The sequence below is a fragment of the Ostreococcus tauri genome, assembly GCF_000214015.3.
Source record: "Ostreococcus tauri WGS project CAID00000000 data, contig chromosome 09, whole genome shotgun sequence".
Classification (NCBI taxonomy): domain Eukaryota; kingdom Viridiplantae; phylum Chlorophyta; class Mamiellophyceae; order Mamiellales; family Bathycoccaceae; genus Ostreococcus; species Ostreococcus tauri.
The window spans coordinates 206,035-220,533 of NC_014434.2; the positions used below are offsets into that span (position 1 = coordinate 206,035).

General features: G+C 60.8%; 12 protein-coding genes across 12 annotated transcripts; 7 read left to right on the plus strand and 5 right to left on the minus strand.

Moving 5' to 3' along the window:
- Positions 1–134: 134 nt before the first annotated feature.
- OT_ostta09g01360 (Glutamate 5-kinase) lies at positions 135–1,352 on the minus strand (the record flags this gene model as incomplete). The annotated part of the gene is made up of 1 exon (XM_003081079.2): positions 135–1,352. One exon carries the CDS (start codon positions 1,350–1,352, stop codon positions 135–137), a length of 1,218 nt encoding a protein of 405 aa, XP_003081127.2.
- A 507-nt stretch (positions 1,353–1,859) lies between these two features.
- On the plus strand, positions 1,860–2,282 carry OT_ostta09g01370 (Prefoldin subunit 2; the record flags this gene model as incomplete). The annotated part of the gene is made up of 1 exon (XM_003081080.2): positions 1,860–2,282. The coding sequence occupies one exon, from the start codon at positions 1,860–1,862 to the stop codon at positions 2,280–2,282; it is 423 nt and encodes a 140-aa protein (XP_003081128.2).
- Positions 2,283–2,416: 134 nt separating this feature from the next.
- On the plus strand, positions 2,417–2,965 carry OT_ostta09g01380 (Cyclophilin-type peptidyl-prolyl cis-trans isomerase, conserved site; the record flags this gene model as incomplete). The annotated part of the gene is made up of 1 exon (XM_003081081.1): positions 2,417–2,965. One exon carries the CDS (start codon positions 2,417–2,419, stop codon positions 2,963–2,965), a length of 549 nt encoding a protein of 182 aa, XP_003081129.1.
- A 1,073-nt stretch (positions 2,966–4,038) lies between these two features.
- On the minus strand, positions 4,039–4,708 carry OT_ostta09g01410 (Rossmann-like alpha/beta/alpha sandwich fold; the record flags this gene model as incomplete). Its single annotated transcript, XM_022983313.1, has 2 exons — positions 4,039–4,395; positions 4,583–4,708. 2 exons carry the CDS (start codon positions 4,706–4,708, stop codon positions 4,039–4,041), a joined length of 483 nt encoding a protein of 160 aa, XP_022839590.1.
- Positions 4,709–4,754: 46 nt separating this feature from the next.
- OT_ostta09g01420 (unnamed product) lies at positions 4,755–4,970 on the minus strand (the record flags this gene model as incomplete). The annotated part of the gene is made up of 1 exon (XM_022983314.1): positions 4,755–4,970. The coding sequence occupies one exon, from the start codon at positions 4,968–4,970 to the stop codon at positions 4,755–4,757; it is 216 nt and encodes a 71-aa protein (XP_022839591.1).
- Positions 4,971–5,095: 125 nt separating this feature from the next.
- OT_ostta09g01430 (Tyrosine-protein kinase, active site) lies at positions 5,096–5,800 on the plus strand (the record flags this gene model as incomplete). Its single annotated transcript, XM_003081084.1, has 1 exon — positions 5,096–5,800. One exon carries the CDS (start codon positions 5,096–5,098, stop codon positions 5,798–5,800), a length of 705 nt encoding a protein of 234 aa, XP_003081132.1.
- Positions 5,801–6,052: 252 nt separating this feature from the next.
- OT_ostta09g01440 (Protein of unknown function DUF1092) lies at positions 6,053–7,080 on the plus strand (the record flags this gene model as incomplete). Its single annotated transcript, XM_022983315.1, has 2 exons — positions 6,053–6,808; positions 6,841–7,080. 2 exons carry the CDS (start codon positions 6,053–6,055, stop codon positions 7,078–7,080), a joined length of 996 nt encoding a protein of 331 aa, XP_022839592.1.
- A 106-nt stretch (positions 7,081–7,186) lies between these two features.
- OT_ostta09g01450 (Gaa1-like, GPI transamidase component) lies at positions 7,187–9,049 on the plus strand (the record flags this gene model as incomplete). Its single annotated transcript, XM_003081086.2, has 1 exon — positions 7,187–9,049. The coding sequence occupies one exon, from the start codon at positions 7,187–7,189 to the stop codon at positions 9,047–9,049; it is 1,863 nt and encodes a 620-aa protein (XP_003081134.2).
- A 50-nt stretch (positions 9,050–9,099) lies between these two features.
- On the minus strand, positions 9,100–10,752 carry OT_ostta09g01460 (unnamed product; the record flags this gene model as incomplete). The annotated part of the gene is made up of 1 exon (XM_003081087.1): positions 9,100–10,752. One exon carries the CDS (start codon positions 10,750–10,752, stop codon positions 9,100–9,102), a length of 1,653 nt encoding a protein of 550 aa, XP_003081135.1.
- A 205-nt stretch (positions 10,753–10,957) lies between these two features.
- Positions 10,958–11,899, plus strand: OT_ostta09g01470 (Histone deacetylase complex subunit SAP30, Sin3 binding domain; the record flags this gene model as incomplete). Its single annotated transcript, XM_022983316.1, has 1 exon — positions 10,958–11,899. The coding sequence occupies one exon, from the start codon at positions 10,958–10,960 to the stop codon at positions 11,897–11,899; it is 942 nt and encodes a 313-aa protein (XP_022839593.1).
- An 82-nt stretch (positions 11,900–11,981) lies between these two features.
- OT_ostta09g01480 (Leucine-rich repeat) lies at positions 11,982–12,740 on the minus strand (the record flags this gene model as incomplete). Its single annotated transcript, XM_003081089.1, has 1 exon — positions 11,982–12,740. One exon carries the CDS (start codon positions 12,738–12,740, stop codon positions 11,982–11,984), a length of 759 nt encoding a protein of 252 aa, XP_003081137.1.
- Positions 12,741–12,973: 233 nt separating this feature from the next.
- Positions 12,974–14,485, plus strand: OT_ostta09g01490 (Ubiquitin interacting motif; the record flags this gene model as incomplete). Its single annotated transcript, XM_003081090.2, has 1 exon — positions 12,974–14,485. The coding sequence occupies one exon, from the start codon at positions 12,974–12,976 to the stop codon at positions 14,483–14,485; it is 1,512 nt and encodes a 503-aa protein (XP_003081138.2).
- Between the last annotated feature and the right edge of the window lie 14 nt (positions 14,486–14,499).

Genomic DNA, 14,499 nt, shown 5'->3' on the forward strand with positions numbered 1-14,499 from the left:
CGAGGTGCGTGTGGAGCGGACGACCGTCGAAGCGCGGCCGTCGTCGACGCCGTCGCCACGCGCGTCGACATCGAGGCGTCAAGATATGAAGTTCGTCGCTCGTGCTTGCCGTTACAACAGAGCGTCCTATTCGCTCACGAGTCTTCGTTTTCACTGGAACTCCCCTCCATGATCATCGATCCGTACCCGACGTTTTTGAGGACGAATGATTTCGCGAGCGTCTCAACGTTGGTGACGCACACGTTATTCGCGTGTACCAACTCTGGAGGGCCGTCGAGCTCGAACTCGTCGTCGTCCCAGTCATCGTCGCTTCGAGGCGGACGCTTCAACAGCTCACGCATCGCTGTGACGGTGTAATTCGACAGTCCTCGAGCGAGTTCGAGACCATTTTCGTCCACAATACGCACCGCTTCTTGCACACCGAACGTTCCGTCGACGGCGACGCACTTTGATACCGCCAGGGCCATTCCGTTGAGCACCGCCTTGGCGCCCTCGTCGTCCACCTTCACCTCGCCCTTAATCGGGACGGTTAATATCCATCGCTTCTTCCCTCTGGCGCTCTTCTTCGCCGCTAAAAATTTCGTTCCTACTCCCGCGCTGCCCTTAAGAACCTCCACGATGGTGGAGGCTAAACAAATTATTGTTTGACATCCCGCCGCGCTCGCGATGCGCGCCGCGGTGAGCTTTGTCACCATCCCGCCGGTGCCCACGTTCGATCCCGCCCCGGAATCCACGTCCACCTGCAAAGCGTTGATATCCTCGACGATTGGAATTTTCTTCGCCTCTGGATTCGTGTTCGGATTCGCCGTGTACAAACCATCGACATCGGTGAGCAAGAAGAGATATTGCGCGTCGACGAGCGCCGCCACCTGCGCGCTCAGCGTGTCGTTATCGCCGAACCGCAGTTCCTCCACCGCCACGGTGTCGTTCTCGTTCACGACGGGAACGACCCCGAGTTCAAATAATTGCTCGAACGTTCGCTTCGCCTTGCCGTATTGCGTCCTATTTGATAGATTATCGAGCGTCAACAACACCTGCGCGCACTTCACCCCGAGCGAGCCGAACACGTCTTCGTAATACCTCATCAAGTGCGGTTGCCCGATCGCCGCCAACGCTTGCTTCCGCGCCAACGTCGGTTTCGTCGGTCCGGGTTTTATTCCCATCTTCACCATTCCCGCGCCCACCGCGCCGCTGCTCACGAGGACCACCGCGTGGCCGGCGCGATGTAAATCGCTCACCGTTTCGCACAGCGAGCACAGTTGCGAGAGATGCAAGCACCCGTCCTCGGGCTTGAGCAGGCTCGAGGTACCGACCTTGACGACGACCACGGACCGCGTCGCGCGCTCGGACATCGTCGACGACGCGCGGGACGACGGCGCGAGGCGCGGGCGCGACCGACGCGTCGACGCCGGGGGAAAACGCGTCGGAAACGCGTCGCAATCGCGCCGAGCCGAGCTCTCGATGGACTCAGCGGTCGAGTCGTGGCGACGCCGCAGGTGCCTTTGAATCGAAACGGTTTCGCTCGCAATCGGTGATTCGGGACCTATTGATTCGGAAATAAAACAAAAAAATTTCTCGATGGGCTTAATTAAATACTGAGTACTCGCAAAATAGCTATCGATGACAAGTTTCGATCTTGTGACCTTTGGGTTATGGGCCCAACGCGCTTCCACTGCGCCACATCGATGTATACGTCGTGGAATACGGTGTGGAAGTCACGTGCGTGGTTCACGGTCAATCCGTACACGTTGGTGTCGCAAATGTTACGGGTATGCGTGGAAAGCTGCGTCCACGCCCCGACCCCGGTGTCCCGCCGCGCCCGCGTCGATTTCCCGACGCGCGCGCGGGCGACGTCCGCGATGGCCGCCGCCGATGGCGCCGACGCGCACGCGTTCGCGAACGAGCGCGAGGTGATCGAGTACTTCACCTCGCTGTCCCGTGAGACGAACGCGGCGAGACAAAAGATCGCAGAGCTCGGCGTGAGCCTGCGAGAGCACGTCAACGTGTTGACCAACGTGCGCGGGTTAGAGCCGACGCGGAGGTGCTTTCGCTCCGTGGGTGGGGTCCTGGTCGAGCGCACGGTTGGAGAGGTGATCCCGGCGGTGGAGACGAACGCGAGCAACTTACAGCGAGCGATCGACGCGATCAAGGAGCAGTGCGCGGTGAAGGAGGCGGAGCTCGAGGCGCTGCGGAAAAAGTATAAGATTCGCGTGCAGGGAGAGGATGAGTCAGAGGGCCAGGCGAAGGTGCCGACGCAGGGTGGCGGTGGGATTCTGGCGTGAGTCGGCGCGGATCGCTCGTGGACACAGCGCGACGGATGAATGATTAGTTTTGTAGAAGTAAGGTTTCGTTTCGTTTCGTTTCGTTTCGTTTCATCTGAGGAAGCGCCTCAGATGTGGACGCCTCCCCGAACGACATGCCGCCCCTGAGCTCGACGTCGACGCCACCGGATCCAGTGATCGTGTTTCTGGACGTCGCAATCGGTATGAATCCCATCGGAAGAATCGAGATCTCCCTGGACGTAACGGCGTGTCCCAAGACGTGTGAAAACTTCAGAGCGCTGTGCACGGGCGAACGCTTCTCGTCCAAGACCAAGCGTGCGCTGCACTACGCGCAGTCAACATTTCACCGTGTCATTCCTGGGTTCATGATTCAGGGCGGTGACTTCACCAGGCACAACGGCACGGGCGGCGAGTCCATCTACGGAGACAAGTTCCCTGACGAGTCCTTCGCGCTCTCACACGACGGCCCTGGGGTGGTATCGATGGCAAATAGCGGGGCGAACACCAATAACAGTCAATTTTTTATCACCCTCGACGCGACACCGCACCTGGATGGGAAGCACGTGGTGTTCGGGAAGGTTTTGAGCGGCTTGGACGTCGCGCGCAAAATCGAAGCCGTCGGGAGCGCGAGCGGGACCACGCGCGAGGCCGTCGTCATCACCGCCTCGGGTCAGTTAACGTAGTGATGGTGATGATGGTATCGTATTCATAATCAATAGCGTCCTAGTCATCGTAGGTAGAAGATCTGTAGTCAGCTCGTGTTAGCGAACAGAGGCTCGTCCCCGCAGGTGCTCACTGCGCGGCGCGCGGTGCATGCTGAGCGGCGCTCTCGCCCGTCGACTCGTCGCACCCGTCGCCACCGCGTTCGCTTGTGGACTCGCGGTAACTCAAACCTCGCGCATGTGCGGGAGCTCGAGCGCGGAATCGATGTACGGCGACAAGCACGTTCAGATAACCGCCTCGTTCGACGACGTCAAGGACATTCGTCTTCGACCGTTACCGCTCTCCGACGGCGCCGCCGCGTTCGCCGCGTCCGAGCTGTGGCGGGAGAAACCGTGTGTGATGGTTGTCATGCGGCGACCGGGATGAATCCTCTGTCGCGGGGAGGCCCTGAAGGTGCGCGCTGCGAAGCCCGAGCTCGACGCTCTGGGCGTGACGCTGGCGTGCGTGCTGAAAGAGGGACTCCCGGCCGAGGTGGAGGAGTTTAAGCGAGATTACTGGCCCGAACATCTGTACCTGGACGAAGACAAAGCGTTCTTCAAAGCCGTGGGCGGTGGAAAGCTTCGAAAGGGATCGCTGACGGCGTTTCTGAACCCGTTCGGACGCGTGTACAAGCACGCGGGCGAGGCGAAGAAGACGGGCGTGACCCAACACAACCTCAACGGCGAGGGTTTGATCTTCGGTGGATCCTTTGTCATGAAGGCGGGATCGAAGGGGGTGCAGTATCAGTTTCAGGAGCGAAACTTTGGCGATCACGCGCCGATTGAGGACATCTTGGCGGCGGCTAAGGCTGCTGCGGCAGAGTAACGCCATGGCATCCTTCAGTGTGTTTCGTTCGCGATACGACGACGAATTCGCGCTCAGTGACGTGAGAAACGGAAATTCTTTGTTGATTTCACGAGGGTCGTTTCTTCACCGATAAGCGCGAACGTCGCGATGCTTCGAGAAGACAAAACCATCATTTCATGGTAGTACGCTTGTAACGACGATTCATTTTTTGTGCGACGAGTTCGGTGCGAGAATGATGACACAATCCTCATGTGTCTTTCTTTTCTCCCTCGCTCCTCGCCATCGTCTTGACGCGCTCTTCTTCCAATCGCTCGTCCTCCGCGGTGGGTTTGTAGACGAAGACAGGCTTTTTGGCGTGATGAAGCACGTAGTTGCACACCGAACCGATGAAAAATTCGCGAATGCGTCCTTTCGACGTGGATGCGAGAACGATCGCGGCGACTTCGTCGATGAGTTCAGATTTTTCCACCATTATCTCGCCGATACTTCCGGTTTGCATATCGTAAGGGACGATGTCGATCACGTACGAGAGTTTTGCTTCTTCAAGAAAGTAGGTAATGTGGTCCTGAATCCACTGAATCGCCTCGTTTCGTTGTGCCGCTTCCTGTTACGTGTTCGAAAAGTGTGCGTGTTCGGTCAGTGTACGATTAAGCTATCTTCGTCGCGCATGCGCGCTCGGCAAACTCGTCACCTCGTGGAATATCTCTCGTCGCAGCATCGGCGTGCTCTGGTACAAGTATTGCATGGCGGCCCTGGATTTACGAGGACAAAATCGCGTCGAGATCAATCACCTGTTTCGCATCTGGCACACCCACGGGGTAAAAGTCGCCCATCATCATCGAAACCGAGTCCTCGGCTGGAAATGTCCTGCGCGCGAGACGAGACGAGAACGCGCGCAGCGTGAACACTCCATCCATCGCGCGCGTCTCTCGAGCGTACGCGTTGTCGAATGAATCGCATCACTCATACGTACCCTGGAATCACGTGCACGAGCCGAACGACGTCGCCCTCCTGCGTCAGACTCCGAATCAACCACCGCACCAGCGGCGCGGATGTCTTCCCGCAGTCCAACGCAACGATCCACGTCCGGTTCGCTCCCAGCGTCGCGTCGCGCTCTCGCGTGCGAACGTTCGCCTCTGTGTCTTCGCTCGGCATCGCTCCCTTCATCGGCGTCGCCATCGTCGCACTCGCTCGCCGTCGCTCGAGCACCACGCTCTGGAATGAGGAGTCGGTTCATATCTTTCGAGCTCACAGCCCGGTGAGCATCGCTCCCGTTCAAACGACCGCCCGCAGTGCGACGCGCGATGACGACGGAGACGTGCGCGCCCACGCCCGCGTTACTCGCGCTCTTACGCGCCTGCGATGGGTCGATCGAACCGCGATCGCAAGGCGCCGAGGCGCGCGTGTACGACGTTCAACTGAGCGGCGTCGAGTGCGTCGCCAAGCAGCGATTCGCCAAGACGTACAGACTTCGTGAGCTCGACGAGCGTCTGACGCGATCGAGACTGAGCGCGGAGGCGAGAACGATGGTGCGGGCGCGGAAACTAGGCGTCTTAGCGCCGCACGTCGTGCACGTGGACGCGAAGGAGTCGTGCGTGTACATGGAGCGGATTCGCGGCTGCGCGTTAAAGGAGGCGCTGCGGAGCGGAGAGACGACGCGAGAGGACTTGAGGCGGTTCGGTGAGGAGATCGGCGTTGCCGTGGCGAAGTTACACGACGGTGGAATCATTCATGGGGACCTGACGACGAGTAATTTGATGGTGAGGGATGAAGACGGGAGAGTCGTTGTCATCGATTTTGGCCTGAGCTACCCTAGCAAGCTTCCGGAAGACAAGGGCGTGGATCTGTACGTGTTGGAGCGAGCGATCACTGCGGCGCATCCGTCGCAGACGGTGTTATTCGATGATATACTCGCCGCGTACAAGAAGACGTCACAGATGTGGTGCTCGACGTTGAACAGATTCGCCGAGGTTCGCGCCAGAGGTCGGAAGCGCTCGATGGTGGGTTGACGACGCGGAGATCCGAGGACGCACTCGAAGCGATTCGTGTAACATAACGCGCACCGCGGTGCCGTGTACTTTTGTTCGTTCTAAACGCCGCGATTCTCGATCTACGTGCGCCCCACGACGACGTCTCGATGCCACTTGATGCCAACGAACGCCCGCGACGCCTCCCTCTTATCCACACATCTTCATCGCATCGCTTCACACCCCGTCGTTTCACGTCGTCGGCGTCCCTATTTGAGACCTCGAACGACAACGATGACCTCCGTCGCGGCGTTCCAAACCCGTTCTACCGTCGCGCACCGTCAAGCGTCGACGCGCGCGCGCGAGAGACCCGCCGCCGTCTCGCCGTTTTCTCGATCGACGCCGACGTCCGCGCGTCGTCTTCACACGCGCGCGTCGGCGACGCAGGAACCCGCGGCGACGTTGAAGAAGCTGACGAAGGATTGGCAGATTGACTTCTGCTCGCGACCGCTGAGGGACGACCGAGGGAAGAAGGTGTGGGAGCTGTTGGTGACGGATGACGAGCGCTCGTTCGAGCACGCCGAGTACTTTCCGAACAACCGCATCAACTCGGTGGAGCTGGCGCGAGCGCTGGAGCGGGTGATGGCGAGTAAGGGCGAGAAACCTCGGAGGTTTAAGTTTTTCCGGGCGCAGATGCAGACCATCATCACGCGGGCGTGCACGGAGGTGGACGTGGAGGCGCTCGCGAGCAGACGGTGCCAGACGATGACGAATTGGCTGGACGAGCGAGTGGAGAGCGTGTATAAGAAACATCCAGGGTACGACGCGAACGCGCCGCCGCTCATGGCGTTCGAGCCGACGGCGCCGAAGCGTCTGCCAGATGCGTTGCGAGGGGAGTCATGGGCCTTCGTAGCCCTCCCGCTCGTCGGGGTGCGAGAGGAGGCGGAGCAAGTCAAGCGCGGCAAGGTGTTCGGCGCGCTGCTCGACATCGATGAAAACTTGCCGGACGACACCCTGATCCCGGGTATCGCCGTGTACACGTCCCGCGCCGCCGCTCTGCCGGTTGGACCAAGGGTTTAGAGCTCGCGTGCATCTCTGTCGACGCCCAGACGAGCTCCATCGTACTCGAGACTGGAGTCAACGACTCGTGGTCGTACGCCTTTTTCCGCAAGACTCCCGAGCTCACTAAGGAGGCCAAGGAGTGGGAGCAGGTCAAGCGCGCGTGCGGGGGCGTGCACTTCCTGGCGATTCAGACCGACGAAGAGGCCGAGGTCACCGATGGCTTCTGGATCTTAAGAGACGCCCCACCGCCGCAGTACTAAACTTTATTTCGCTTTGATTGTAGTCGCCGTAACCTTTTCATCACTTTGCGCGCCGAGCTGATTAATCAGTGTTAGCAACGCCTCACGTCGCGACGCGCGACGCGCGATGCGCGTCAAACACCTCAAGCGCGTCACGAACTTCATCGTCGCCCATCACCGCGTCGTTGCTGTCGTTATCTACCTCCTCGGCGCGGCGTCGACCCTCATCGTGCTCTCGCTCGCTCGAAACGTCTTCGTCGATGAGAATGCCTTCTTGTTGAACGGTTCGCCCGCAACGTTCGATGAGCACGATGGGAGCGTTGCGAAATCGTACGCCGATGCGTTCCGCGACATTGCGCTGAATTTGACGTCGCCGAGCGACGTTTTCGAGGCGAAGATGCGATGGGTTGTTCATTCCGTGGATGCGCGCGGGTTTGAGAGTTACCTCACGCGCGGCGTCGGCGGCAGCGTCATCGCGCACGCGATCGCTCGGGCGACGCGAGGGAACGGGCGAGAGAGCTTGGTGCTTATGACGACGATCGGTCGGGGTGCGGAGAGCGCGGATGCGGTGACGATCGGGTCGGCGTTGAGAACGTTTGAGCGGCTCGGCAGAGCGGAGTGGTTGGCAAAGGATTTGATTTGGGTGTGCGTCGACGGAAGAGACGGTGAGGAGATCGCGAACGCGATGGCTTGGTTGAAGAAATATCACTCACCGGACGTTCGAGGTGAAGACGAGACGGCATTCGAGCGCGCGGGGACGATCACGCAAGCGTTTGCGTTCGATGCGTCGGGCGGAGACGCGGTGTCGGCGATGCGGGTGAAACTTGAGGGATGGAATGGAGCGTATCCGAATCAGGATATGTTCACCATGTTCAATGAAGTCGTGAAATTGAATCGGGTAATACGTCTACCCGTAACCCTGGAGGAGGAAGAGGAGGGAGGTAACGCGTGGGAGCGTCGGTCCGATCGTGCGAGTGTGGCGAAATCGGCGGCGCGCTTCATGTGGCGCGCCGCCAAGGGTGTTCCCACGGGCGTGCACGCCGCGTTCAAGAAACACTCGATCGATGCGATCTCCATAGAGTCCACGGTTCGTCGAGAAGATCACCACGTCGTTCGCGGTTCGCACGCGTACGTTGTTATCGGGCAGACACTGGAGCTGACACTTCGAGCGTGCAATAATTTGCTCGAGCTCTTGCATCACAGCTGCTTTTATTACATCATGCTCGGTCCGCAGAAATTCCTCGGCATCGCGGAGTACATCGCGCCGCAAGCGCTGATGCTAGTGAGTCTTTTACTCAGCTTGGTGAAGCTAGCGACTTTCGGAGAGGATTCGCGCCATCTTTCGACGGATGTTGAATGGAGAGCGCAGCACAACTGGAGTGTCGCTCTTGCGAGACTTGCTCTGGCGATTGCGATCGGAGCTCTGGTCGGAAAAAGCTGCATCTTGATGAACGCGATAGGATTGAGTCACGAATCCGTCACAGTTGGCGTCTCCGGCGTTGCGATCGTCGCATCGTTCGTATTTTTGCGTTTGACTGAAGTTGACGGAAGAATTGCGGTAAAGAATCGAGCGTTCGGTGACTTTATCCTCGTTTCGCAAGAACAATGGGTTGGAGTTAAGGTAGTGAGCATCGCTTGGGTACTCTTCACGATGAGCGCGTGTACTTTTTTCAATTTTGCCCTCGCGTTACTCGCCACATCTGCGTTGGCTCCGATATGTGTGCTCTGCCATGCTTGTAGCGGTGATCCAGCCGGCCATCGGTCAAGGAGGTGGGCAACGACGATCCTGTGTGCTCTCCCACCGGCGTGGGCGATCATCCTCTCTCATTTCGTTGGATCTCCACCACTGAAATCGTTGGGTTTGCTCGCTGAGCATCATGCGCGATGGCACACGTTCGCGTTGCCCTTGATTTTTGGCATCGCGTTTCCCACAATTCTTCTCTCCTTGTACGTCGCCAACTCGAGTAATGGCAAAATAAAATCATCATAGGTGAATATGTAAATTGTGGTTTAGATGACTAGAGATGATGTTGAAAACGACTAGCGCGCGGGAGAAGTGCCGACGTCGATAGGCGTCGCCACCTCACTCGCCACCGGAGCGAATTTCGTTTCGCGCTTCGCATCCACAAGCGCCTCGAAGAATCGCATGACCACGGCGTCGGGCCAAGGTGCCCCAAACGGCGCCTCGGGACCGGCTTCCCAAGCCAGGTGTCCGCCAGTCTCGGTTTCAAGTAAAATAATGTGCTCGTTGTTCTCGATCGCCTTGCGCGGGATAGAATCCGCGACGGCTATGGGATCGTCAAGCGCCTGCACCGCCATCAGCGGGACGCGCACGTCTGCGATGCGATTCTTACTCCCGGAGTACTCGTAATACGCGTCGACGGAGGGGAAACCGAACGTCACGCGTGTGATGGCTTCATCGAAATCTCTCACCGTTTTCGCAGCCTTGACGAGCTCCGGTTTATAGTTGGGCAAGCCCGCGAAAAGGTTCTCGTGCGGCGCGAAGAGCTTTCGCATGTTGCTCGCCATTGCTCTGCTATAAATTTTCCCAAAGAATCCGCTCTCCAGCGCGGTATCGCACTTGTTCAGATCGAACGGGTTACACAGCGCCGCCGCACCATCGAGCTTGGCATTCTCCCCCTCCTCGCCGAGGAAGTTGGTCAGGATGTTCGCCCCCAGCGACCATCCGATTGCAAAGAGCGGCGCGTTTGGAAAGCGCTCGTGAAGCGTACTGACAACGTGCCTGATGTCTCCCGTGTACGACGCGCTGTAAAACTGCGGCGTCGTCAGCGGCGACTCGGAGGTACCGCGACAGTTGAACGCCACACATCTGAACCCCCTCGCCCGAGCGCGCTTCAAAAAGTGCTTCAAATACTTGTCGTGCGACCCGCCCGCGATGCCCGACATGAGCACCAACACGGGCGCATCCGCGGCGATCCCCGCCTGGTGCGCCGCCAAGCGCCGACGAACGAGCGCGCTCTGATCAAACACTCGATTCACGTACGGAGGTCCTCTTCGCTCAATCTCGCACGCATCGCCCTCGACGCCCGAATCAAACGCCTCGTCTTCGACGTCCCCGTCCACGCTCAGCGGCCAGTCCAGCGTCGCGTGTCCCCCGTCGGGCATCGTCACCACCTCCCGCTGATACTTCACGTCCAAATCTCGCCGCAACAACGAGCTCAATATCGTACTCACGTGTCGATTCGTCAGCCACGACACCGCGTCGTACCCTCTATTCAAGAGTTCCGCGCACGCGTCCAGCGCCGCCGTCGCCGCCGCGCTCCGTCCCGCCCCCGTCACCCGCACCTCGCTCCTCGTTCGCGTCCGCGTCATCACCACCATCGCGGCGTACCACGCGCCGGCGACGACGGCGACGCCGAACGCGCCCTGGGCCCCACCGAGCGCCCGCGTCGCCGTCGTCGTTCGCCGCCCCATCGTGGACGCCATCGCCTGAAATCCACCGCGTGCGTCCGCGTGCGTCCCGAGCCCGCGCGCGCGCGATCGACCACGGACGCGCGCGAAAGCGATCGCGCGCGACGCCTCGACGGGGCGCATCGACGCGCGCGCGCGCGACGAGTGCGGCGTCGACGCGCGCGCGCGTCGCGTGTGTGTGGTCACACATGGGCGTATACACACCTCAATACGTAGACGACGGCCGACCCGTCGACGACTCGTCCGTATATAGGTGTACATCGTCCACAGTATGGAGACGTCCCGGTCACGCGCGCGCACGATCGCGTCGACGCGTCGCACCGCTTCGCGCGCGCGAACGGCGGCGACGGGCGACGCGCGGACGATGACGGATGGAAGTAAACGCGCGCGAGGGTCGAGCGCGAGCGCGAGACGGCGCTCGGGGACGGAGGACGCGGAGAAGACGACGGAAAGACGCGACGCCGTGATGGCGGATCGCGCGGGGGAGGCGGACGACGTGACGCGCGACGCGGGCGCGGACGACGCGGCGGCGAACGGGGCGCGCGGTGGTGATGATGTCGATGCGTTGATCGCCGCCGCGGGGGTGGACGCGACGGGCGGGCGCGGTGCGGGGGATGATGGGAGCGACGAGGGCGTCGCGCGAGGGGAGAAGCGCGCGCGCGGGGCGAGCGAGGACGGCGAGGATGACGACGACGACGGTGAGGACGGCGAGCGAGGGAGTGGATTGGAGGAGTTCGATGATGTGCTTCTCTTACCGCGTCGCACGAAGGTTGTGATCAGTGGGAATAATCGAACGAAGGGAAAGCTCGTCGGAATGCGAGCCGTGGTGAAGAAGGCTGTCGGGTTGGGCGGTTGGCACTGGCTCGTGCTCGACAACGGGCAGGAGGTGCGACTGCAGAGGAACGCCTTGACCGTGGTCGAGGCACCGGAAAGTCAAGACGGCGACGGTGAGGACGCCGATGACGGCGAGGGCGACGGCGAGGACATAGAGAACGGCGAGGATGGCGAGGAGGAGGAGGAGGACGGCGACGACGACGAGGACGACGACGACGACGACGACGATGACAGCAAGGATAACATGAAGACGCGTCTCCGTCGACCAACGCGTATACCTGGAAACGGTCCGCCGAGCCAAGCCGCCGCGGCGGCGATGAAGCGGTTGCAAGAGCGCCGAAGAAGCGCGCGCCCGAACTGCATGTCGAATTTCGAACGCCTCACGCTGACGACGCTGCTCAAATACAAAAAGATGTACGGCCTCGAGCCAAACGCGGAGACGGACTCGGATAAGACCGCCCTCACGCACGAGATCGCCAAGCACTTCATGTCGCAAAAGTTGGACGAGCAAAAAGTTCTTCAGGACTTCATGTGCGCGGTGGCGGACACCACTCAGGTTCGCCCTGTGGGGTGATTCTCAGTCTTTCTTTCGCTAGCAAAAGTCATGTTACAAACCAAGCTAACATCATCAATCAACTCGGTCGTGCCTATCTAAACTAAATCGCAAAGTCCGCGGGAACGACCCCGGTCTTCAGGGCGTTCTCGAGGCGCGCGATTTCTTCAAGCGTCTCCGCTTGAGCGATTTTTGCCTTCAATGCGAGCAACTGTTCGGGCGATGGACCGCTCGGCTTGGCCTCCTCTTCCGGCTCCTTCTCCTTCGCGTCGTCCAGACCATCTCCTGGGGTGAACGTCTTCGCCCGCGCCGCCGCGCCGTCGTCCTTCCCGAACATTTTTTCCGCCAACTCGCGCTCCGCCGCCTTCACCTTGCAAAAGTCCAACGTCTTCAGCGCCTTGCACTTATAAATCACGTACAGCCTGTAATTTTCCTTCGCGCACACCGGGTTCCCGCTCAAGCTAAGATGCGTCAACTTCTTGATCGCCCCCAACTCGTCCAAATCACCCAGATTCCGCAACGAATTATTCATCAGCGTCAGGTTCCGCAGCCGCGGCGCCGCCCGCCCGAGTTCCTCCCCCCGCACCCGAGCGATCCTGTTATCACCGAGCATCAGCGTCTGCATCCGCTTCATCGGTGGAAAATTCTCCACCCGCACGATCTCGTTCCCCGTCATGTCGTAACAATCGTACTGATCGCGCGCGACGGAGAGATTTTCAATCGCCGCGATCTTCATCCCTCGCACGTCCAGTTCGTATTCCCCACACGGGTTATACCCACGCCGCGCGTTCGCGATCGTCTCCGCGAGCGCCCGTCCACCGACACCGCGCGCGTTCGTCGTCGTCGTCCACGCGTCGTCCATCCCACGCGTCCACCGCGCGCGCGCGCCGTGCCGTCGTCGCGTCGCCGTCGCGTGGGATCCCTCGGACAAAGGTCCACATCGCACGCCCACGAGACCGAGACCGCGGTCGCACCGGTGGGCGATCGATCGATCGATCGGTGGTCGATCGATCGACGCGTGGTCGGTCGGTCGGTCGATCGACCGGTGGCGTCGACCGGTGCGTGCTCGAACGATCGCGTCGGCATCGGCGGGCGATGCGTCGATCGTTCCTCGAGCGCGCGCGACGGGTGGAGGACGCGGACGGGTCGGTGGACGGCGGCGACGCCGAGGGTGCCGACGCATGGACGCGCGAAGGGGCGAACGGGCCTGGGGTGGACGATGCTTGGATGGATGGGACGGCGGGCGCGGGGACGTTCGTGCGGGAGCTTCCGGGGGCGTCGAGCTCGCTCGAGGCGGCGGTGGTGCGAGCGATGGGGGAGGTGTCTTTGGGTAGGGTTTTTGAACGCGCTGGGGTGAAGACGCTGACGCGGGAGACCCGGGGGGGGGTGATGGCGATCGACGAGAATGCGGTGCGCGCGGCGACGGACGCGGCGACGGACGCGGCGATGGAGGCGAAGACGCGGGCGTTGGCGTCGCACGCGGCGAGCGGGGGGTGGAGAGGAACCGCGACGGAGGATAGCGCGCAGGGCGCTTTTCAGCGGGCGGTTTTCGCGAAGAAATTACACGAAAAGATTGTCGCGGCGGTGACGCTGGAGGTGCGCAGACGGGCGGAGAGCGAGCTGCGGAGCGCGAGGAGACGAGCGCAAGAGATGGACCTCGCGGGGCGACATGAGGCGCGAGAACGATTGGATAAGCAGCGTCAGGTCCCGCATGAGCCTTGGTTTTTGATGGAGACGCCGAAGGAGGAGCAACAGAGGCTACGAAAGCACGCGGCGTTGGAGGCGGCGGCGTTGGAGGCGGGCTCCGAGGTGCCGCCGCCGCCGCTACCGGCGAACGTGCACGTGGAGGCGGTTCCGGATCCCACCGACGAGTCCGTCACCGGTGTGGTTAAGTTTTGCTTTTACGCGGTGCGCTCGCATCCACGACCGATTCAAAAGGTGCTCGATTACCTCTTCGGGTACTCCCCGGCGGTGGACGGCGAGGACTTGGAGGACATCGCGGCGTACGCGCAGGGACTTCCCGTGTCCAGGGGGAAGACGCCGAGGGAGTTGGCGGTGACGTACGCGACGAATCTTGATAAAATATTAGGAGAGCGGGACAAGGTGGTGCTCAAGGGTTTAATCAAGAACGTGCGAGACGAGTGGGCGACGCACATCAAGGCTGGCCAAGACGCGGTGCAACAGCTCGAGTCCACGCCGCTTGACTCTGCGCAAGATATCAGTGAGCAAAATCGAGACAGTTGGCTCCGCGCAATGTTTCCCACGCTTGATTGGCCCGCCCAAGACCGTCGAAATCGCAGATTCGTCGAGGGTCTCGGACAGAACCTCGAGGTGACGAGGACTATCACGACTTCGAGGCCGGTGCCGCTCGCCATCGCGCGCGCGGCGGTCGCCAAACGCGACGTCACAGATCCACACCGAAAGACCGAAGAGGTGGAGGTGGATGGGAGAATTGTCCGTCACGCCGCAGACGGCGTCCCCATCGTCGCTCCAGAGGGTTTCTTCCCGAGTTCGGCGTCCATCCAAGCTCGCAAAGCAGAGGCCAAAAAATTCCGAGCCGCCGCGCAAGCCGCCGAGGATAAACTCGCCGCCCGCCGACGCGGATGATATGTACACTACGT